Source organism: Carassius gibelio, chromosome A17 (assembly GCF_023724105.1).
Source record: "Carassius gibelio isolate Cgi1373 ecotype wild population from Czech Republic chromosome A17, carGib1.2-hapl.c, whole genome shotgun sequence".
NCBI classification, from domain to species: Eukaryota; Metazoa; Chordata; class Actinopteri; order Cypriniformes; family Cyprinidae; genus Carassius; species Carassius gibelio.
Genome location: NC_068387.1, coordinates 20,538,260 through 20,564,167, shown reverse-complemented (window position 1 = coordinate 20,564,167; position 25,908 = coordinate 20,538,260). Strand labels below are relative to the sequence as shown.

Sequence of the window (25,908 nt, the reverse complement as noted above, 5' to 3'; positions counted from 1 at the left end):
AAACAAGATGGGTTTGATTATTTGTTGCATTATTGTAGCATTTATAGTATAATAAAGACACTTTCACTTTAGATTACAGAGAAATCGAAGCATCGTGTTTATGATGTTTTGTTTATCTCACTAATTAGATCAGCATTTCAGGAGAAGTTTCAGCAGTTAGACACTTGCAAATGCTTTATTAAACTGAATAAAAGCTTACTCATAATCACGAGATCTAAAAATGGCTTTAAACAATATAACCATCATCCAGTCGAGGAACAACTGAACTCAAATAAACCGACTACCAATTAGTCCTCATTGCTACTTAAACTACAGACAGAAGATTTTCAATTTCCCACAGCCATTCAATTAGGTTTGCTGATACAGGCGAACTCTTGAGTGAGCCTGGTGTCTGTGGGACATGTGCATTGACGAGCTGCTGTGTTTTCACAGTAGTTTATGGAGATATCAAACATGTTGATGAGGCAGAAAGCACACTTTAATTCATTGCTAGCTGCTGATTTGCCTGCCAAGGCTATCGGCTCCACAAAACACCGACAGCTGCCAGACAATACTTAATCTTCCCAGAACTTGCTTCATCAACACTCTTACAGTATATGGCAAACGGAAAACAACATGGGGGCAGAACTTATATGAAATAACTTTGCTGACAGTAAACAAAGTCAAAGTTTCTTTCAGAAGTACAAACACAATTATTTTTTTTTTAATTATAATAATGGACCATGAGTGAGAGACCGAACGACCTTCAGCGGTTCATATTGCGGCGCATTTCAAGGACAGCGCTGCATTGTTTTCATGCTTTTTAAAACAACAAAGAAAAAATGATGAAGGTCCTAAACGCTTGGATGTGAGACACATTCAGATAATGATTTATGGTCTACAGGTAACAAACCAAAGAGTACAATGCGAAGCACTTTACAGCACCGTCTAGTAGAATTTCTCATCTTTTCGTTATGCACATAGACTTTGAGTGCATAAATATAAATATATAGGACATATAAAAGATGCTATGTGAAGTCAAGAAGATCAGATGCATTATAACGATCGTTGCAAATCTTTAAAAAATAAAACATAAAAGGAAGGCAGCTGCTTATCACATTGAGTATGATCTGTCATGTGAGCGGAATATGAGTAGCCACATCCTCAGGGAGGTCACAAGACAAAGACATTTGTATTTCGCCTTCGGCTGATGCTGATCAGTCAAAATGTTATCTAAACAGCCCTCTGTGACATTACCACTACTCCACCTTGAGCCAATGTCCACTAGATGTTATTTACGAAGATCTTTTCTGCAGACCAAAGCAAAGCTGAGAGATGCAATTTTCTTTCCAATTTTGTAATTTGCTTTGTCAACAGAACGAATAGGTGCTTTTTTCAGGGGAAAGTGGGGCGCAAAATGTGACGAAACGGAATGCGGCTTTGTGTCTTCTCTCCACCGCCAAATGGAAAACTGAAGAAGAAAGTCAAGCAATCACAAAAGCATCTACACTCTGATGGTTTGTTACCCTTTACTGGTAATTAGATCACCATTACCTGAAGGGGTCAAGCTGATTATATGAAGTACATATATATATATGAGATAATATCAGAACTAAGTGGAACCATCTTGTTCCAGAAGTAAATAATAATAATAATAATAATAATAATAATAATAATAATAATAATAATAATAATAATAATAATAATAATAATAATAATAATAAAATCCAATTCATTCTCTCCACAGAGAATTTGGACATATAAACGTCTCAATTTAGACCATTAGGGAATTATTCTACACCAATAGCTAGCAACAAGTGACTGTCAAAAACCCAGATTCATTCACAAGTTAAACAAGTGACTGTGTTTATGAGTAAGTCTCTGTATCATACGGCCAACTGATTAACATTAACGTTGACTTCCATTCATATGAACAGAATGTGTGAAGTTTGGATGTTTTAAAGACACTTATTATTCTTATACACTATCATCTAAAATATATATGTTTTTTTAAAGAAATTTGGATGCATGAATGCATTAAACCAATTGTAATGTCACAAAAAATTATTTTCTAAATAATGCTGTTCTTTTTTTAATATAAATATTAAGCTGCACAACTGTTTGTAACACTGGCAGTAATCAGAAATATTACTTGAGCAGCATTAATTCTGAAGGATCATGTGACACTGAATATCTCAATATTACTGTTTTTTTTTTTAATGAAATAAATGTTGCCCTGATGATCATAAGCATAATTAAAAACATAAAAAAATAAAATAAAAAAATCTCAAACTTTTGAATGTTAGTGTACAGTACCTTTTTACTTGCCTGTTATGTTTCTCCAGAGATAAAATAAAAACTCTTTATTGTTTACTGTTAATTGTTTTTTTATCCTTTAAGGAGAACAAATAGAGCTGGAAAAGCAACATACAAAAGTGGCATTGCGACATCTCAAGGGACATAAAGAGATTCTCGAGAGATGATGAGAGCGGATTGGGTCAATAGGGTTATATCTAGACATGCTGCTCCATGTAAGTGACTGCAGGTATTCTGTGTGTGTATGACCTGCCTCTCCTCTTGCACATGTTCTTACTCTAACAAGCAGAGATAGCGTGTGAACAAGGGTTCGGGCTTTGTAGCCCGAGCAGTGAGCTGATAACAATCCCACTCGTTGATGATGTTTACGGCATACAGCTTAGTTAAGCAGTTTCAGATACAGTTGCTTTTCAAAGCAGACTTAGAAAAGACAAGAGTTATGCTCCCTGATTTGCTCTAACCCCCATCACCCCCAATCAGCTGTTTCCATGGTTACTGCTGCTGCCACATTCCACAAGTCTTCATGTTAGATCTGACATGTTTCATTCACAAAAGACATCCGTCATTTCTAAATGAACACTTTACATTTTCCAGCAAACAGGAATATGATCAGACGCGTGGACAGCGATGTGCATGAAAAGATCACAACGTATGACTAATTACTTTTGAACTCTTGAGATTGAGTGTGGAGTTCTCATGATGCCATAAGTGTGTTGTTGATGAGGGAACATTTCTAAAGGAAACTGATTCACTATGAACCTGACAATAAAATAATCAACATTTTCATAATTGGCACAAATGAATGAAAGGAGAGGAAGGGTGTTTATACCTTTTTATGAAATGCATTAATTGTTTATTTGAATTCCAGTTCAATTATCATGACAAAATATGCTGATTAGAATTTTTTTTCTTTACCTTTGATAGAACATGTGTATTTAACTAAAGCAATCAAACACTGCTATTTCCTATATAACATCTTTCACACTCATATAGTGCACAACAACAGGTTTTTCCACCTAAGGTATCGTATGTGGTTCTGAACATGTGATGCTTTTCTTAGATCTCTTCATAGCAACACCCCTGTTGTATTGTCTCTGAGCAGCCTCTCACTGAAAGTGACACTGGCGCTGTGCCATAATTTGTTCCGCTGGACTTTAAATATCAATTGGCATAATGTCAAGCCATTTAGGGCTGTCATTCTTAATTGGCTTGTCTGCAAACAAAGCGGTCATTAGGGATAAGAACTACTCAAAGTGATGCAGTGTTCCTAAATTATGGATGCATTGATTTGGTCGGTGACAGAAGCATAAGACTATGCCAGGCTAGAAACCGATTTTTCTGACTTCACCTGCCCCTCTAAACAGACCTGATAATCACTGAGTTAGGGATTTCACTAGTTCACGCTTACATATAATTAGCCGAGGTATGGTATGCGTATTTGGCGTGCTGTCCGGGGAAGGGCTCCGAGTTCGGGAATGGCCCGAACCTAGAGTACCCCCCCTTCCCCGTATATTATAAAGTGAACTTGATGTGAGGAGATGGGGTGGAGGAGGGATGCTGATAAACCGTCAATGGATAGAGGTAAGTCAGCGATATTTATATATGGGATTGATTACTTGATTGTGGTCCACCTGTGATGATTAGGCTAAGTATCTGACGCGCTCCTCCCGAATCTTCATTGATAATTACATAACATAAACATGAAAATGCTTTCATTTTTTGTGAATTGCAAATGAAGCAGCTAAACAGTTGTAAGATGAAACTGATGATTAGAGAGCACCAGGTAGGCTGACAGAACTACTCAGTATGCAGATTTGCATACAATATTTGGAGTACATGCTAAAGTAATTAAAATGATTTGAAGTGCTTTACAAAGAGATTAGCAAACACTCATTAACTCCTCGATAAGATGGACAGCTCTCTCCATTCAACAAGCCAAGAAGCATCGCTGTGTAATCGCCAAACAAACAGCTGGAAATCACAAATTAGACAAAGTTTCTTTCTCATTAAATGTGGAACTGATGCAACACAGCTTTTCAGTGTCACAATGTCACTTTTATGACCTCAGAATTAATTTACCAATCACTCAAGCTTAAAGGAGCAGCTATGAATTGACGAAGACTTGGTTGTTGCAGTGGATGAGAACGTAAATAATGGAGTTCGATGGGAGAAGTGAATTAGGAAATGTGTATTTCAATTATGTAGCATTCAAACAAAAGATGGCACTAGCAACCCCAAGGTCATGGGTATGATTCCCGGGAACTTAGAAAAATGTCTCCTTTGAATCCAATGTAAATAGCTTTGGATGAAGGCGTGTGCCAAATGCATAAATGTAAATGTGAAATGTCATTACTGCTCCTCATTAACGCATTTATGTATGTGGGTAAAGCCAACCAAATTCACCCTCGCCAGCATAAAGCCGTTTAACACCGTGACCTGTTTGAATTTGCCAAGGTGCTTCACAGTCAGACTTCCCTACGATCCATAACTGCTTTCATCTCTCCTCTTTTTGACTTTGATACAGTAACTTTAAAAGACAGATTTGTAGGTCTTCAGTTGCACCACCCTGGATCATACGTTTCACAATGCATTTGGAAGAACTCTCTGAAAATCAATGATAGAATGCCATTTCTTGATTATCAGCTATCCAAGCTTCCAGCTAGAGAATCACAACTTTTTCTCTACAAAAGGAAAAGGCTGAATAAAACAGCCAGAGAATCAAAGTCCGAGTAGTGAATACTCTGCACTTCAAGTGTCAAAAATATCAGAAAGAACTCTGTAAAAAACCTTTTACTTTGCCTCAACCGAGTTATCAAAGAATTCAAAAGTCCTCTCATGGAAAGACCTGACATCTAGAACTGAGAACTAAAGCTTTTCCCCTTTAGCCTAAATGTTGGTACATTTGAGTGGATAATTCAGGTAGGTCATTTTAACCTGTCTGATGGCTACTAAGAATTGTTAGGTTGTTCTAAGACTGATCATGTCATGACTGTTCTAAGACTCTTTCCAGAGCACTTAAAATGTTTTTCCCACACAGGTCTTAAAATCACAGCAGGACTCAAATCACATGAATTACCTCGTGAATGAACAGAAAAGACATTCAGTGGCTTCACAGCATGTTGTAAACACTCAGCTGTAGTGATCTCAAATTGTATCTTGACAAAGCCATGCTTTGAGTCTTTGCACCCCTACTTGTTCAGCAAATTTGATAATTTAATCACTGGAAAAAAAAACATTTGCCACAGGACCAATCAAGTTGTCCTCTTAACTACTCGCAGAAAGGATTTTGGGTTACACATCCATTCAGAGAAAAATCTTTTAGTAAATGGTACCTTTTTGGAGCTGTGGTGATGAAACGGTCCCGTTTCCTTCCTTTCGTTCAGAATGTCATTACTAGAAGCATTTCTCTTAAATACAAAAAGTAAATAAGCAAATGGAGAGGAATCACATGAATATTACATTGCATTTTCAGCAGACATTGATGGATGCATAATAAGTTGATGATTTGTTTAGGCTGAATCATGCAGAGAAGTGTCAGGAAACAACAGTCTAGTGAATAGTTCAATATAATGGATTTGATGCCCGATGGCCATGAGCAACATTGCTGAAGCAGACAGGTGCACTTCTCTATTTCTGTGAGGCATCTATAAATCAAAGCTGTATAAATCCCTCTGTAACTGCTTTTGTATTTACACATATTGCCTTGTGGTTGGGATTTTGTTATATACCACTATGCAGCATTACTAGATCATTTGAAATATATATACAGTATATATATATATATATATATATATATATATATATATATATATATATATATATATATATATATATATATATATATTTTTTTTTTTTTTTTTTTTTTTTTTTTTTTTTTTTTGAGAGAGTAAACTGATGAAACAAGTTAATGAGAGAAAAAAAAGCTTAGCTGTACATTTACATGAAAAGAGCGAAATCCAATCCAGTGCTGTCCACAACTGTAGTAAGAAAATGTTGATTTAAAAGGTTAAAGTCAGCGTGAACCAGAAGTTGCTGCTGACTGTATTTCAGTGTAGTGACGTATTTCCAGGTGAAACTGAATATTGAATTGAGGGCATGGTTTTATGTTTGCGCTCCTCCTCTCTGTCTCTCACTCATAGCAATCTAACAGTTGGAGGGGTGTGTTTAAGCCGTCAAACTGAGGTCATCAGAAAAGGAATGACATTCCAGAGTGGAAGTAAATGTTCAGATTTCGATTAAAGATTACAAAGACAAACTATTTTTTTTTCCTGGGGTTTTACTTGTAGACTAGCAATGTGCGCAAGTAAAAAATAATTTGTTTTGTGATTTCATGATTTCATGGAGACTTTAATTTAGTGTAATTAAATATGAATTATAAATAGTTTTGTAAAAAATAAAATTTACGAAAGAACTGTAAATATATTCTATCACTATTTTGGGTGATAATTTTAAAATGTTTTTGAAAGAATTCACGTATGCTGACCAAGGCTGCATTTATTTGATGAAAAATCGATTCATATTGTGAATATATTATTACAATTTAAAATTGTAATTTAAAACTTTTTTCAGCAGTTAACTGTGATTAGTCAGATAAGTTATTTGGCAATGTATGTAACTTAAAAAAAAAAAGAAAAAAAAAGTTTCCACTAAAAAGACGAGAAAAAAGGAAAGTAATTGTGAATGATCAATTATTATTATTATTTATTTATTTTTTACAGAAAAGCGTGCACTGTGGATAACAAAGCTCCTCTCACTGAAGGTACAGCTTGAGGGGGAGGTCACTCCAAATGATCACATTTCCTGACTGATTTCTGTACAGACCCTGGTTACTGAATTGCGGGGGAGGCAGTCACCGACTGCAATTTTCCCCAGAACATACAATTACATCTTCTTGAGGTGAATGCAAAGTGACTTTTGGAAATAATACTTCCAGTCTCACCCTCCCTGAGCGTTTCAGTAAATATAAAGGCTTACATGCAAAGAAGAATAAAAGTCCAATAGAAATGGCCTCAGCATACTTTCATCTGCCATCAGGGAGATTGGCCAGTTTATTTAGCTGGAGCAGTTTTGATTCCTCATGAATCTGCACATCTCGCTTGACAGCATATGCTGTGCAGAAAGTGGGTCATGTAGGGAGGTCTGGGCTGAATGGCAAGCCTGTCACAGATTAAAACATGTGGCTGGACAAAATAATGCAAATTCGTGCCCTGCAGCTGCCAGCCTTTTTTAATATGAGCTGAGGTTTTTTTGGCAGTCCTTCGACAATTGCCAGGAAGATCGCTAGGGAAGATTTGCTACCATTATCATTAGTTGGAATACATTAACGTAGACTCTGTGCACTGTTTTCAGGTGGCCAGAGTAAAAGTGTGCATGTACCAATCAACATCAAAGTTAATGAGACAACTAGAAAAAATAAAAAATAAAATACTGGGAAGTCTCTGAAATTCAACCCGTTTTGAGCAAAACACATGAGGAAGCGTCAGTTTCTTCCTTGTTTACGCGTCTGAATTTTCTAAACTGAACCCTGAGGATCAATGCACTCTGATCGGAATGACCTTCCAGGGCATCTGCATGTTTTATTCTCCATCTGCGTTCACATTATGCTCTATTTCAGAGATGGCTGGCATTCATCTGCTTTCAACTGCTGGCCAATTTAACGCAATTTCCAGATCAAAAATACCTTGGGGGGATTGCGTTACACCACTCTCATCCTCGCCTGTAGCCATGGCGGAGCCCAACAGTACACTATCACAGAACCCAAATAAAGCATTAATTGCAAAATGATTTGCTTTAGATTTGCTGATTTGAAAAAAAATTGTGACTCTGTGTAGACATAAAGGGTACAGAGGTTTAACACCCATGTCTGGAGAAAAGAAACCCATGTGAAACAGAGTGTGATAATGAACAATACTGTATTAGTCCATATGGCAAAATGTGTTACTGAAAATGGTTATAATATATTCTTAGTAAGTATTTAAAAAGTAACACTGAATAAATAGGTTATAATTTTTGCAGAAACACTTAATTTTCAAGGAAATTTGTATTTAGTTTAATATTTTATCTATCTATCTATCTATCTATCTATCTATCTATCTATCTATCTATCTATCTATCTATCTATCTATCTATCTATCTATCTATCTACCACATGCTGAGATAAAGATATCACTTATACACTTGTTACATAATATATGTTTGAGTTGTATACAGGATATTGATTTTCTGAGAGAAAATGCACTACTGTATAACAGAGTCAATCATTATTGTATTGTTAACCATTTTATATGTATTATTTACCAATAAGTATTTATTTTTGCTGTCGTTTATTACCCTTATATTATGTTTTAGAAATATTAGTGTCAATAAAATCCAAATTGTGGAAATAAATGTACTGTATGTACAGTAAGTTCTAAGAATTGAATACACTAATTGATTTGATTAATATACAATATAAACATATGCATATGTTGCAAAGGACCGTATCACTTCTGATAATAAGAGCGATTATTTATAGAAGTGGCCAGGTGAAGGTTTAAGCTACAAGCCAGGAGTGTTTCGATTTTCAAACAACATTAGAAGGTAATATTACACTCTGAAATATTGATTCATAACTCAGCAGTATGAGAGATTAAAGCTGGATTCTTTTGATGAGGGTGACTATGAAAACAGAAACTCAGAACGCATTTAGAACAGCCTCCTCTATGTCAAGTTCATTTATCCAGCTGGGCTTTTTTACTACAATGACCACACATAGAACGAAAGATCAGAACTGCCAAACCAGCGGTTCACCTTTAACTAGCACACACTGATGAATGTGCCAGGTAAACTAAACGGCCATATAAGAGGAAAGATTGAGAAGATGAAGCAGAAACATTGTAATGCATCTGCATTCCTATACTACAGTTGGAATAAGGCGATGTGTGATTGTGGTGTGATTAGCTCTACCGATGGATTATGGAAAAAGGCTTTTGAAAAAATTAGTTATATAGGCTCAACAGCTTCCTACAATTGTATCCACAGAGTGTGATTCCAAAATGCAATAAATAAATTTTGATTGAGTAAAAATCTAAATTTTCTTTTTTTTTTTTTATCCAAGAAAGTGGCAAGATGAAAACCACTATTTTCTGTTTCAAACTATCACATAGCATATTTAGGTTATAATAACACTGGAAAATTCAAATCAACAATTTTTTTTTTTTTTTCAAAATGCAATAAATCCATGATACTTTTATTTTCTCCTCAAAAGGCAATAAATCCATTGAATCAATATGGAAGTTATTTTTCATATTGAAACTGATGAAAATACACAACATAGTAAGTTGATCCACATATGACATCCTCTGAACTTGGTCAATACAAATCTTATATAGGCTACAGGCACTGGACTGGAAATACATTGATCAGTCCTTGCTCCCAAAATGAATTCAATGGATCATCTTGTTAATGCTATAAATTAATTACAGCAATAAAAGAAAATGTTGTCATGAACAAGAACATGAACAACACCACATTAGACCACAGAAATTCCAAAATGAAATTTCCCTTTCATTCAACTTCCAAAAGTGCTTTCATCCTTGCCATGTTACATTCATTTGGTTGACTAGTGCTATGTGCTGTATTAACAAAACACTAACATTGACAAACTACGCAATATCGCAATCATAATGTAATGCAATTCATCTAATGAATGCGATGTAGCGACACACACACACACACACACACACACGTCTGGTCAGCTATCCTTGTGGGGACTCTCCTTAAGTGTAATGGTTTTTATACTGTACAGACCATATATTCTATCGCCCTACACCAACCCTACCCCTAAACCTAACCCTCACAGGAAACTTTCTGCATTTTTAGATTTTCAAGAAACTTCATTCTGTGTAATTTATTAGCTTGTTTACCCGTGGGGACCTCAATTTAGGTTCCCACCGTGACACCAGTCCCCATTAGTCAGTGTGTATTCAGGTTTAAGTCCCCACCAGAATAGAAAAACTAGTACACACACACACACACACACACACACACACACACACGCACACACACACACACACACACACACACACACACACACACACACGCACACACACACATATATATATATGCACTTAAAAAGACTCAAATAAAACTCATTAAATGACCCTGCTTTAAAATCAAGAGATTTGTTTTCCTTTATGTCATACAATGCACTCTGCAAACCAGCAGATGCATTTTAATTGCAGTAGATGCAAACTTCAATAAAACATTAAATGTAAATGCCTCTTCTGCAGCAAAATGTCAATACCACATTATTTTAGACGATTGCTAGCCAAAACCTGAAAACTAGTTATATGAAGAAGTCAGTAAATTACCCAATTTCCAACAACAAATTCATCTGTGGATTTCTTCAGTATAAACAGAAAATAAATATTTGCATTTAGAATACTTAGAAGAAGAAAAAGAAGAGCCGCAGACCCCCCACAACCAGAGCGTTCTGCTTTAGTCTCATCACTTTTTCACGTCTTAAGAGACTGTCAGAATGAAGTATATCCCCCGCTCTTTGGTATTGAAACTGTGAACTCCGAGCAGCCAATGGAACAAGCTTGGTAATGGTGCTCACTTTTCTCACTCAGATTCATTCTGCACTTAAAGGCTGAATGGAAGGGGAGTGGGATGTTTGTGGCAGAGGCCATTTCGCACAGTGAGGTTTGCAGTATTGAAAATCAACAGGCAATGTGTAGTTATGCTGCTCACTGATTAAAAGAGATCAACACCATTGATTTTCTGTACACTTAAATCATTCTCTCTTATAGGATTTCAGTCAACAGCTTTGGTGGCAAAGACTGCTGGTGTCGGAGCCATTTATCCTTTCCCTCTTCTGTCGATATGTGGAAAGCGCCCAGCGACGTAATTCAGTTAAAATGACTGGCCAATTATTGGACCGTGTCATTTTAAAGCTCTCATCTATTTGGCCAAAGTACAAGTTTCCAAACAGAAAAGACATTAGTTAACATTAGTTAACATTAGTTTTGCATTGTAGGGGATGAAAAAGACCTTTAAAGTAAATTGAAACATCCCGTCCACTCATGTAGCAGTAATACAACATGGGGGCAAAAGCAATTTGTGGAAACGCTTCGTTTTTTACCCTAATTACACACTTACTTCCAGCTGTGCAGCTGGTGGAGGGAAGCTATTTGCTGTTAATGAGCATCCAACGGTCTTACAAAGAAATACCTAATGCTGTGCAGGCGCTGATGTTCATATTAGGGAAGAAAGCGAATTGGAAACTTTAGTCATTTGAAACTTCCTTTAAGTGTTTAACTCTGAAGGAACACAGAGAAACAGAATGGCAGTTTCCAATGAACGTGTGATGAGTGTTACAATCAAGCGGAACAGCAGGGACATCTTCACAAGAGTCTCTCCTCACCTCTTCCTCTCTCTCTCCAGCAGAAGACGTCTAAATTAAAGGCATTTAGCAGATGCTCTTATTCACAGTGACATACAAAAGTGCATAGTTTTCCCGTGTGAGTCCACTATGGTCAACAGATGGCAAACATGCCGGCACGAATGGTTTACTGGTAGTAGGGCAACAGTGGCTGTAAAAATGCTAAATCTGTGTGAGAGTGCGTATGTCATGAATGGGTTTATATATATATATATATATATATATATATATATCAGAGATGTATAGTAACGAAGTAGAACTACTTCACTACTGTACTTAAGTACTAAAAGGCGGTATCTGTACTTTACTGGAGTATTATTTTTTTCTCCTACTTCCACTTTTACTTCGGTACATATTTTCGCTGAGTTTAATACTTTTACTCCGATATTTTTTTTTATGTGCTGCATCGTTACTCGTTACAATTATAATAATGTTACGAATCATTCCATTACAAACCACTGCCAGAACTGTAGATGGCAGGTTTGATGAAGCTGCCACATCATTGAGCGAATCAAGCGAATAAGAAGACTGCGCGTGCTGACTGAACTGCTGTGAAGAGAGAAATGAACACCGAGCCGAGCCAGATAATGACTCGTTCACGAGTCAAGAACCGGTTGCATCGGTTCTCGGGTGACCAGTAACGTTAGTTCTTTCTGACAGTTCGATTCAATAAACCAGTTGAAGAAAACAGTTCACCGATTCTTTTGCGCTCGATGCAATGGCGTCATTGGCGTTGACTGCACCTGGGCTCATAACATTAACACAGAATCAGTTCAGAATCAATCACCAAAAGAATCAGTTCGGTTCAGACGCTCTGTGTGTCGGTTTGCTTCACGCTAAATCACACATGCGCAGTATCATCAGCTCATCGGTTCACGAATCAGACGCGTCTGACAGAAACGGTTCTTGACTCGTGAACGAGTCATTATCTGGCTCGGCTCGGTGTTCATCTTCAGTTCTCTCTTCACAGCAGTTCAGTCAGTGTACTGTTTGAGTCAAAGAATTACTCCGGGATATTGATTTGTTTTAACTCAGAGGGAGTGTCAGACACATTAAACAAGTTAACAGCTTAATTAATCTGTGGATTAATGCGTATTGGAGACGCGAACTGTTTAAAACGATTCAATTTGATTTGGTGGACTGTTTCAAAAAGATCCGGTTACATCGAATGATTCGTTCGCGAACCAGATATCACAAACTGCTTTGTTTTTAACTGTCTTACAACAGACACGGAAGAGAAGACAATGCTGAATAAAGTCATAGTTTTTGCTATTTTTGGACCAAAATGTATTTTTGATGCTTCAAAAAATTCAAAATGACCTTCTGATGTCTTACGGGTTTGAAACAACATGAGGGTAAGTTATTAATGACATAATTTTGCAAATTGGGCTAACTAACCCTAGTAACCATTTTGTGTTTACAAGAAGTTACAGTCAAAGGAATTGTGATTGTCCTTTAGGTTAATCATTTGAAATAGTAAAAACAATATGTTCAAACTTTTGACTACTTTCTTTAATAGCTACATAACACAATACTTCTACTTTTACTTTCAGTACTTGAGTAGTAAATTTTAAAATAGACTACTTGCAATACTTAAGTACAAAAAATTTTGAATACTTTAGTACTTCTACTTAAGTGTGGTGCTTAAAGAGCACTTCTACTTCTACTCAAGTCACTTTTTTGATAGAGCACTTGTACTTTTACTCAAGTATGGGTCTCTAGTACTTTATACATCTCTGATATATATATATATATATATATATATATATATATATATATATATATATATATATATATATATATATATATGAATGCAATTATTGGTTTTCCACCATGAAAAGGCTGCTGCTTAATGAAATTATTGTACTTTATTATACACAAATGTATACATGTTTCAGTAATGTTAATTTGTTCACTTTACAAGTATGTACTAAATAAAAACTGAATTTCGACTAATTATAACTATAACAAATGTGTGTTTGTATGAAAATTGTTAATTTGCTGGCATTTTTTTTTCTTTTTTTACAGATTATCAAGATTACACTCAATGCAATTAGGATTAGCAAATCTCATACAAAACGTTTTCACACTTCTGTCCACAAATTTTACACTCCCCCCACTTTTACCTGTTTCACTGAGAAATATGTCACACTAAAGATTTAAAATAAGTTGAAAATCCTATTTTAAGGAGACTTTGAAGATTGTGAGGGCTATGAAGTGAGGGTGTGACAATGCCTGTTAAGACATTTGGATGAATGTGTCACATGGACAGAATACATGGCGAGAAGCAGAAGGCATGTCTATATCTACACTTCTTCTGACTGAAGACACATCAGATGACTTTAAAAGTGAGAAACGCCAAAATTTACAGTGGACAGATGTTCCCTGCTTTGATGCGTGGAGATGCAAGATGCTTCACTCGAGAGTAAAACCGACAGTTCACTCAAAAAATCCCTGTCATCATGTACTCACCCTCATGTAGTTCCAAACATGTATGATTTTCTTTCTTCTGCGAAGAAGATATTTTGAAGAATGTCTCAAGTTTTCTTTTTTTGTCCACACAATAAATGTCAGTGTGGTCCATGTTGTTTTGGATCCCACTGGCTTTCTTTATTTATATAAAAACAGACTGGAAAATGTTTCTTTTGTGCTGCAAATTATAGAAAGTAAGTCATAAAGGTTTGGAATGACATGAGGGTGAGTACATGATACATTTTTTTTCACATGAACTATTCCTTTAAAGCTCTGAAGTTCACATACTTACCCCAAGAATGAAAACAAGGGATTAATAATGGGAGTCTAGATGTAGCATTTTAGTCGGAATTTAGATGATTTGGTTTGTTAAGGCTTGGAGTTAAAGTGATTGGCTTACAGACGCCATCACAGCGGCTGCCATTTCAGAGGTGGCATGTTTGAAGGGCAATGGCACTGACATTTCCCTTGTTTCCGGAAACCGTCTAACAAGGTATTCCATGGTGTCACCAGCCGCTCAGTTCAGAAGTGTAAGAGACAGACGTTTACAGCTGAAAATAGCTCACTCATTATCAGCGCAGCAGAGATGAGTGGAGGGAGATTTCCATAATCAGCCCAAAATAAAACAGTGACATTTTGGTCCATCCTCACCTTTTACTCTTCCCAAAAGTAATGGCAGACATGATAGAGGTTTAAAACAATAAAAAAAGCATTTTTACGTTCCATGGACTAAACGTTTAGTGCTTAAATCTAAAAAGAGACCAAAGACGTAATTTGCCCTGTATAATGTTCCAGATGCAAAGATTAATTCCAAACCAGTACGTACTAATCAAAGGCAACTCCCAATCACTCATTACGTAAGTTTTGAAACTGCCTATAAAATACGGCAGCTTAATTCCCTTTACTCTAGAGTTGTGCTCTAGATTTAATCCATTTGGCAGCAGAGGCTTATTTCCATCAGCGCTACACTGCTATAATGGGGTGAGCGTGTATGTGTGTGTGTCCATGTGTGTCATAAAGGGTAAAGGCAGGGGGTGAGGGTTTAGTGAAATGCCCTTAGTTATATTGCCCATTACAGAGCCCAAGGAGTCCCTGTGGAACACCAACATGGGCCACAATAAAACTAGTGGACAGATGGAGTTAGCCACAGAAATATTCCCCATTCACATAAAAAAAAAAAAAAAAACTAAGGACATCCATTACATCATAAAACTACAAGGTCACTTGTTTGATAAGACAATTTGATAAGACACAACTTTTTTTGTTTGTTTACTCCCAGTTTCATTATATACTCCCAGAATTCTATACTGTTTATTCAGAAGTTTTTGAACTTGAAAAAGCAGGTAATAATAAAAAGCATCTTAAAATAATTATAATTTTTAGGAAGGTTCACAAGAACAACATTTTTTGAAAGGGATTTTTTTTTTGTGTTTACTATAACTTTTAAACAGTGCAATGCACTCTTGTTTATATATATATATATATATATACTGCCAGGACATTAACGTTTTTATAGAAAATATTTTATATTTTGTTACAGAAAAACAAGTTATTTTAAGAGTCCAGAGCCTCGATAATAACATTGTAACAGGTATCTTCTTATTAGAGACCTGCACGATCACGTGACCCATCGCAGCAGAGTGCGGAACGGTTGATGGGCAGGTAGAGACGGGATGCGGGATGTGGGAGAATAATTAGGGTATGCTCACACTATGCAATCTTAACCATGCGTTTGACCCCCAAAGCCTGGTTCGTTTGACTAGTGTGATCATTCCGTTAAGCAGTCTCTGGCTCGGTTGGAAGAGGTGGGTAAGAATACGGTTCAGTTATAAAAAGTTCAGTGAGTGTGAGAGTTAACCGCACCGGAGTGCAGATCTTGCTGCAATACGTGCTGCATGATTGCATGATTTCTCTGAGCGGCAGAAGTGATAGATCTATAAAGCAATATATTGTGAGAGTGACATGTGTTACCGCATCCCATACGACTCAAAATAATAAACCACAAAGTTAACAAAACGATTCACTCCACTGTGTTGAGCGAGAGCGCTTCTCTGCTGTCTTAAAAAATAACAGTGGACAGTGGTTTGTGAATGTTGATGCTAAGCCCTTATAATTTGATTGAGAGCATTCCCTCATGTGACCCATGTTTCTTCTGTGTATTCAGATCCAGTGAGCAACAGATTTACGTAATAATAAAAAAAAAAAACTATATTATCGTGCTATAAAATAATTTGTCGCGCTAATCAGTTAATGCATTATATATATATATATATATATATATATATATATATATATATATATATATATATATATATATATATATATATATATATATATATATATATATATATATGCACAGTGTAAATAAAAAAGGAAACACTCTAATGACCTCATTGTTCATTTATGAACAAAAGACCCCATGGTGACAAACACTGTCTGAAAATTAATCCTTTTGTCTTTTAGAAAAGCAGGTTAATTACCAAACCAGCATCCATTACATAAGTGCTGAATTATTTACATTACGGACACATCCGGCCAAATAGAAGCTCTCGCCATGGATAAACTGTTGGAAAAGAGCTGCTGGGCTTCAGCAAGGCGTATGTATTGATTTTTAATAATTTGAAAAGAACATTGTGCAGCTCAGCAGAATTAAACACTCCATACTGAAGTAATTCACAGTTGTTATGGGTAATCTGAGGAAAAGTTTTTTTGTTTTGTTTTTAGATTACTGTAGCTGTTGAGTGACAAACTTCTTATTGGCACTGACAAAAATATTAATGGAGAAGTGAAGCTGTGCGTTTCAGAACTGAGAGACATGATTATTCTTGGATTGATTATTTACAAGGACATGCAACAGAGAGAAAAAGAAACCGCCTACAAGGTATCCACTCACAGAGGTGTTGCGTTGTTGGAAATGCACAGAATGCTAACACCCTGTCGACACCCTAAATCTCTCCCGTTATAATCAATGCAGCACTGACGCATACACTGCAAGCATATGTTGTGTGGCGTCGAGATGCGTCTATTTTTGAAATGCTGCAGAGCTATTCCTACCACGTAATTATCCATATCTGTATGAAATAAAATTAACGCACATATATCACTTCAGCTTTTTTTTTCTTTAGCTATGAGTTTTATTTGTAATATATTCAAAACCAATGTCTTTGGTCTATTAATTAATTTTAAAATATAAATAAATACACTACTCTTCTAAAGTTTGGAGTCTTGGATTTTTTAAATGTAGGAAAAGTTTTTTTTTATGGATTCTTTGATGAGTAGAATGTTCACAATAACCACATATATTTGTAAAATAATTTTTCTGCAACTGTAAAAATTTGGTCAATGTAATACACATATGTTGAAAAAAAAGATCAAATATAATAAATATATAAGATACATAAATATTTTAACCATTCATTGATTTTATTGATGAAATCATCAGCGTTGCAGCTGATTACTTGTCAAGCCAAGTGTGAACAGGGCATCAGAAACATATCTCTACTGTGTACTCTGGCTTGTTTATCTTTTTCTTTTTGGTGTTGTAGACCTTTAGTATTGAAACTTGTAGAAGTGGCCGATCAAGTTAGAAAAAGCTCTGACTTACAATGTGGAGCATGAGGTAGTCTCCCAGGCCGGGGGCGCTATCGATGCGGATCAGGATGCCATCCTTGAGTGAGGTGCTAAAGCCCACTGTCAGCCTGTCCTGTCGGGTGCTAGGGCGCTCGTTGGCCGGCCAGTTAAAGGTTATGAGGCCTCCACCTTTTCCAAAGATATACGTTGTTCCAGCTAGAAAAGATGAGAATGCAAAGATCAGCTTGTATTACTGAGGGCTCGACCCGAAAAGTATTTGCAAGACACAAATTATTTTTTATGAAACTGCATGTAGAAGAACCGTTTAATTTGTAAAAAATGAGAGAAAAAAACAAGCTCTAGACTAATATCTTAAATTAATGCATTACCTGCATCTCTAGTGAAATATCTACATTATCAGTGTAGAAATAGAACGAATAAAGTTGGAAAAACAGTAGATTTATTTATTTATTATTTTTCAATGTATGTATTTATGTTTGTGAATATAAATGTGTGTGTGTGTGTGTGTGTGTGTGTGTATGGGCCTCTTCAATTTATATTTCACCTTGCCTGAAAGTGCATGGCAGCAAAATGTCTCTTAACCTGACATTTGGAAGTAGAAAGAATGAAATAGTATTTTCTTCTAAATAATTTTAATGTACAACAGTGTATTTAAATGACATAAAACTGAAATGTCATTCCAAACACATAGACAAGTAACAGCAGGATGAAAATATAAAACCACACACTGTCACATCCACAAACAGTAATAGTACACGAACCAATGACGTGCCACTAAAATGTCCTTTTCAAGTTTCCACAACTAGGCCAAAGACTTTGAGAAAAGTCCTGACATTTTTAAGTTGTCAGCGGCTGCTCTTACCAGCGCTCTGGTAGCGCTAGCGATCGGATCTTAAGCATGAATAATGCCCACACCTGGGTCAGAAAAGTCATAATTCTTCAGGCTCATATTCTCAGCAGAGCCTGCTGGAAGAATTCTGTGACCTATCCAAGTTAAATATAACTCTTTCCAGGGAATAACAGCAGGAGCCTTTGATGAATGAATTCTGGTATTATCATGCATTATACGAGGAAAAACGTAAAATGCAAAAGGCTTCACCTGGAATAGAGCTAGGGCAATCATTTGTTTTCCCATTTGACTGGCTGCATACTGCAACTTGGAGAACAGGGTTGCAGTAAACAAAAGCATTGTTGCAATTTCATGAGACTATTTGTTTTGGACAACAGTTGCAACGGGGGGATTGTGGTGCAAAGCTTTTCTGTTATCCCCCCCCCCCCCCCTTTGTTTTCAACACTCTACCAACAAATGGCTGCATGTGTGTTCGGAAAGGGGACAGCTGGCAGAACTGCCCTCCACTCAAGGGGCCTGTCAAGTGGAACATCTGGCCCTGGAGCAGATCATGCACTCACACAATATATCGCCCCCTCCATCTCAGACGTGCTGCCACTTGCAGTCCCTTTACAGCTCTCATTCTCAATTTGAGTCATTGACTTCAGCGATTCTTTCCCACAACAGAAAAGTCGCAGCTGGAGATGCGATAGCGCCATATGTGCAATCTTTTGGAAGATAGAACTGAACCTCATTTGCACTTATATGTGTCTGAGTTTGAATGGAAATTATTCAGAGGTAATGCATTTAATATTATATGCAGAGGCATGAATTAGCAGGTATTGTGTTTTTGCTCCGAAAGCACTTAAAGGTTGTAAATTTTTTTAATGATTTTGGAGGTGTTCTAGACTTCCACTGTTATGTCAGACATGTAATGACTGTAAGGCTTTTAAAACAATTAAGAAACCTAAGTGTGCCGTCCTTTCTGCATTTTGATGAGCTCTCAGACATTTTCAGTGATGTAAGTCAGATTAAGATGTAAAAGAGAAATGCAGTGGAACATTTTCTAAAGAGGAAGTAGTGTCAATGGTTTACTCAAAAGCAGTGCCTGCCTGCAGAATGTTCTTTAATAAATTAGCTGCCAGCTTCAAACAACCCTGCTAATGTGAGTCTTTACCTGATAAGCATTCAAATGAAGACAGAACCCCACCAACAGAAAAAAGAAGAAGAGACTTATTGAGACGCATAAAATGAATTTCTCTCTCTATTTTTTTCAAGGGTTTCAGCACTAATGGTTTCCTTGGTTAAAATTTTCCATTAAGTAAAAGGGTGGTATCTCTTCAAATGGAGTGTGTTCTACCTTTAATGGATATCCTTCCAGTGACCTAGAATACATAGACTGAATTATCAATAAACAGTCAATTATTTTGCAGAGCAAAATGGAAAACATCCGGACCTTTCCCCACATTTTCTTACAGTGCAATGTGATATGTGTATTTATGTCTGTATAGCTGATGTGAATATGTTATTGAAACCTATTAAATTACCAAAAACACGACACATGTCTGGGAATACAGAATATAAAACAATGTTTTGCAACTTAGTAACTGCATATCAAACAACACCTAGTGTTATAGTGGGGTCCCTACCCCAAAAGAATTACACATCAAATATTAAATACAATTCACATCACATTTTGAAATCATAACTCAAATAAATGCTCTACCTTCTCTAAGTTCAAAATCCATATAATTAGGATTAACGATCAATTCCAAAACTAAGACTGAGAGGAATGCCCATAACACCTCATACTTGTATAATGCAATTATTTGTATATTTGGTCAAATTATGGGACAGTCAGAGTCATGTAATTTATATAAGTATTTATTATTTTAGCATTAATTATTTGTATACATTACACAAAGTAAGTTATAATATTACATTTTAATATGATAAAATAGAAATGTTAAATATAATATAATTTATCATTTAGTTACTACATGAAAAATACATTATACATCTGTGCATTAAAGTAGAGGTCTTCACGGGTCCAAAAATTCTTGCACGGGTCCAGCTCTATTATTTCAAAAGCTGGACCCGGACCCGTGTAGATCCGAGAAATGCCTACCCGGACCCGACCCGGACCTGTATATTACTTGAAATCTGGACCCGAACCCGCCGGGAAGACACAGACCCGACGTTCACATATTCCACCTTAAATTGCTATTACAAGTCAATAAACCTGTTGCGAAGAATACCGCTTTTTGTCTTACCTAATTTAAATAGCCGTGGTCTCTCTTTCTTGTACCTGACTGCCTGTGATGCATTACAATCCTCCGTCAAGAAAGTTATTCATGTTATTCCTCTCGTTATTTCAAGTCCAAGCTGAATCCACTCAATATTTCAGCTTCAAAAGTCCACTTGATGTCACGGTGACGGATGACAAATGCTACTGTGCACATGTACATTCTGACTCGAGTTAATTCGCATAATAACTTACACTGTTAGCCTTTTGAACTATAATAACGATCGCTCGTGCAATGCCATGGCCGCTGACATTATTTATTTACTATCATCTGATCTCTGTCTGTGCTCTCTGCTCAGCATCGAGTCTGAATCTGAACCACTAAAACTTTAAGATTAAACGGTTCATTTATAATATTATAAAAATGGGAGAAAATGTAAAACGCGGTTTGGCGGTCGAAGTGTCCCTCACTGCTTGCCATAGAAACATGACTGCACATGCGTGCTAGCTTTATCAACCTAAAATGCCTTAACGCAATTTGAGCGTAATAGAAAACATTCATGTGACAGTTCACCTCAGATTGTGTTGCTGATTTGAAATATATTAAACATGAGTGTGTCAAGTCTGCAAGCATTACCGTGTGTGCACTTGTATTAACTCTTGAGTCTGCGAGCGAGAGAGAGAGAGAGAGAGAGAGAGAGAGATCACTTTTTTTGGCTCACTCTTTTCTTTTCCTAATTTTACAAGTTGCAAGTTACAAAAAAACACAAGCAGTCTTTGATAACGGCCGGATGTTCTCCGAGTCCGGCGATCGCACGGGTATTACACACAATGTTAAACAGACCCGGGACCCGAGGTAATAGATTCAGACCCGACCCGGACCGGGCTGATGATTTAAAATATAGACCCGAACCCGTACGGGTCTCGGGTCGGGTCCGGGGTCGACGGGTCTCGGGTGCACTGTGAAGACCTCTACATTGAAGCACATATCAGTCGTGGGATTCATTCATTCAGGCAATTCACTCAAACAAGCTGGATCATTCAGAAATGAATCAATTACTGAATCAAGTGGCTGAAGTTACCGAATCATTCATTCAACCGATTCACTGATTCATTCAGGAACAAAAAAAGCAAAGTAACTATCTTTATGAATGAGTCATCAAACTAATGCTGTTGATTTAACCGACTGGTTCAAAAACTTGTTAAAAAATTATTCCTTTCTTTCTTTACTTTTGTATTTATTAATTCATTATTCTAAAATTACCATACTAGCATCTTTTTTTTTTTTTGAGAAGACCACATTAAGTTAACTTGAGGACACGATGGATAGACACCAGTACTTGATTAATTAGAGGAAATTCATCTTATTTGGTTTTAAAGTGTGTAACCCCAGAAAAAAAAAACAAAAAAAAACACTCTTCTCAGCTTTGATCCTCTTATCACCGCTAAGGACAGTCACCAACAAGGACACGTCCCTTTGAGATGTGCTGGTTACAGCGATAAGGCGCACACATGATGAAGAGTTCATGCAATGTGTCACGTAGCTAAGAGCACAGCCTTGATCCGCTGCATTAAAACTGCAACAAGGAGAGTGTTAGCAGACAGTGGCAAGACAGAGAAAAAAAGGTACTTCTTCCATGTGTCAGCATGCAAGGTGGAAGTTCAAAGACCTGTCCCACGATCATGCATACAATCATAATGTAAGTGAAAATGAAATTCCTGCGCTTAATACATGATTCATCCGCACATGCCCGATTGATATTCCGTAAGTGTGAAATGGAAATAGCGCTGCTGAGCTTCGTTCCTCCAAATTTGACTGTAAGATGAGAACGCTCAAAAGCTCAATTTGATCATGTACATCCCAGGTCCTTCTTTTCAGCCCGACACCATGCAAGTACAAAAATTGCTTGCCTATACACAGAGATGTAATATCTGAAATAGAGTATTTTAAGCAGTCAGGCACTGTGCTAGAATGATCCCAAGAGTCAACAGTATAGAGCAGCTCTCGTGGCGAGTGTCGGGAGGTTTAAAGTCTATCAGCTCAGCAATTGGTTCTGAGCTTCTTCGATAAGGAGGCGATTAGAAAAGCGAGCAGGTAGAAGGCCTGTCTGCTCAAAACTTCAATGTGTGTCACTGTGAAGTTCTAGACTCACATTTAGCAGATTTCTGACTTGATTACAATGACAAAGGCAGCGAGACCAGACATACGTCACACACGCTGATTCAGTGACTTGTGAGTTTTCGCTTTGGATTGGGTTTTTAATTTAACTAGCAAATGAGGAGTTATGCTCACACAGATATGTGAGTTGAATAAACCAATTTCTGACAGTAGGGTACCACATGAATAACATTCATATTCTTTCTTTTTCAAGTGTAAGTATGATATGACTGGCCTTCGTGACAGATTCTGTAAACGCTTCAGAGGTTGAAGAGGAAGACAGATGGGCAAATTTAACTGTAGAGTCCAATCAAAGATCATAATTCACAATGTGGCGCTAAAGAGAGGGAATACGCTTAACAGGACACATTTTCCCAACCACTGCACCAAAACTTATTCCGAGCATGTTTACCTACTCGAGAGAAGTCTTTTTCGTTCAATCATGGAGAGGGGTTGCTCAGGCCGTACTGCTTGGCAGGCTTGTCTTTCCCCAGAGAGCGAAATTCAATAGAGGTAATCATTACTGTGAGAACCAGTGCTCAGGACTGCCTACCAAAAACGTTAGAATAAAAAGATAAAAGTCTCATCAACACAACAAGAACAAATAAAAATGCTAATTATGACTATAATGGAAGGAAACATAAATGAGAAAACAATTAGAAAAAGAACGGTCTTTCTCAGTGACTGTCTAAATTTCCTCCCAATGTAAGAGTGTAGGAGGGTTAACAAAATGCTTAATTTACACTAAATCTCATTACCTTTATCTGTATAAAGGATGCTCATAATTGTCCTATCCTCAAATTTCAAGCAGTTTTTGTATGATTGCTAATGTGTTTAATTCTGCCAATACTAACATTACTACACAGCAGTTTTCACTGGTCAAACAAAGAGAAAGCCCCACTGATTGAGTCAAAACACTGTGGCTCTGTGAACATTTCAAAACATCATTCAACAAGTATTATTTTAATATTATTATTATAGTATTTATTCATCTTTTTATATATTCTATTTAATTATTATGATTTTTTTGTTTTATTTTATATATATATATATATATATATATATATATATATATATATATATATATATATATATATATATATATTTTATGTTTTAGGAATTTTAGTACTTCAACTTATTATATTGCTTGTTAGTTTCCAGAGCAACTTTTCATTTGAGTTAAAATTTGTATATATTTATATATAAAATAATGTATAAAAAATAATATATATTTATATATTTATTTAAGTATTTATATTTTATGTTAGCTATATTTTAGTTAATGAAGATGTTTTAGTTTCGCTTCAGTTAACAAAAAAACAAAAACAAAACAAATCACTGAATTCAACATACATACTATGGATTTAAAAAATGTATTACTTAAAAAAAAAATACACTTAAAATTAAAAAAGGAAAAAAATAAAAGACAATTCAGAAGTGAAATATCAGATTTCATATTAGATTTGAACTGTTGGCGCCACAGCATATTGGCACACTTGTCCACAAAACAAATTTGGCTAGTTCCAAATCCCATTCTCCCTCTCATTTCCTGTGCTCTCTCAACAAAAGGCCAAAAAATATATCAAAGCACTATGAAGTTTTGGCATCAACAGCAGCTTCTCTGATATCCCAGTCCAAATGTACTACTATCTGCACTGTTCGCTTCCCCATCATTCCTCTTCATCTGTGAAAATTCAGACAGTTGCTTTGGGAGATTAACAGATTTGAAACTAAATAAACCTTGCGCAGGAATGGTGCCAATGGCAGAGCTCTTACCTCATTTGAGAGCATATTGTTCTTAAATAGAACAGAACACAGAAAGACATGCAAACTCAACAAGCACGGAAGCATAATCATTACAACACACAGCATATTGATTCCCTATTCACTGGAGCTGGAAGATTAGGAAATGTATTCGTAATGTGGCTGAGTGGCAAGCTTTATGAATTACTTCCACTCGAAAAACACATGCGGAGACAGCATCTATTGTGCAAATGTCCTGTGGGCAGGGGAATCGTGTTACACATTTCAAAGCTACCTAGGTCTCGCCACATATGCCGAGAATATGAGTGGGACTGAGGCTTCTCCCGGAATGATGACGTCACTCACGGAATTGAGGACTGTGAACGTTTCTGCCAAATTCTTGTCGGGCTGTATTTCATGGCTGGCTTTTCAGCGGCACGGAGCACATCCTTTAAGCAGAATGTGCTCATCTACTGTGAATAATCTCCAAGTGTTTGCTTCACAAAAGAGAAGACAAATGAGAAGCATCATAATTACAGTAAATCCCTGATGACTTGGCTTTAAGCACAGTTCTCTCACACCGATAGCCTCCGTAGCATTTGATCTAAGATGGCACAGAGTTTGTTTATTGGTTTGGCATTCTGTTATTAAAGGAATAGTTCACTCAAATATGCAAATTTTGTCATTATTTACTCACCCTTATGTAATCACTAGAAAAGTGTCTTAAAAGTAGTCCGTACAGCTATATTCCACACAGTTGTACACACTCTCGTTATGTGACTAAATCAAGTCAGTGAGCTGAAATGAAGTGTTCTTTTACTGTGGTACATAAAAGTTAATTACGACAAAAATTATAATTTGATCAGATCATCAGTATCATATAATATAATCGTATAATATATTGTATAATTGTATCAAATCAAATCAATTTAATCGTATAATTTTTTTTGTCATTTTCTTATCATATTTAGCATTTTATCTCAACATATTCATGACAGTATGAATATGATAAAATTTATAATAAACTAAATAAAAAATTCCTTTCAAATTAACTTCAAACACTGATCTATGATAAAATATTATATTTTAAGTTATTTATATGTTAAGACAGTACATGCACATTATTGTCATTGCAAGTGCGTTACTGCCTG

The 25,908-nt window shown here is 36.2% G+C and overlaps 1 protein-coding gene across 22 annotated transcripts in view; it reads right to left on the bottom strand.

Moving 5' to 3' along the window:
- Positions 1 to 25,908, bottom strand: part of LOC128031708 (neurexin-3a) — a 262,219-nt gene that overhangs the window by 51,372 nt on the left and 184,939 nt on the right. For all 22 annotated transcript variants that reach the window (XR_008188142.1, XR_008188143.1, XR_008188144.1 and 19 more), the window contains one exon: positions 17,796 to 17,977. Coding sequence is in view for 19 of the 22 variants with exons in the window: in XM_052620051.1 (XP_052476011.1) it covers positions 17,796 to 17,977 (182 nt within the window). In the remaining 3 variants the exon portion in view is untranslated. The remainder of the gene's footprint in view (positions 1 to 17,795; positions 17,978 to 25,908) is intronic.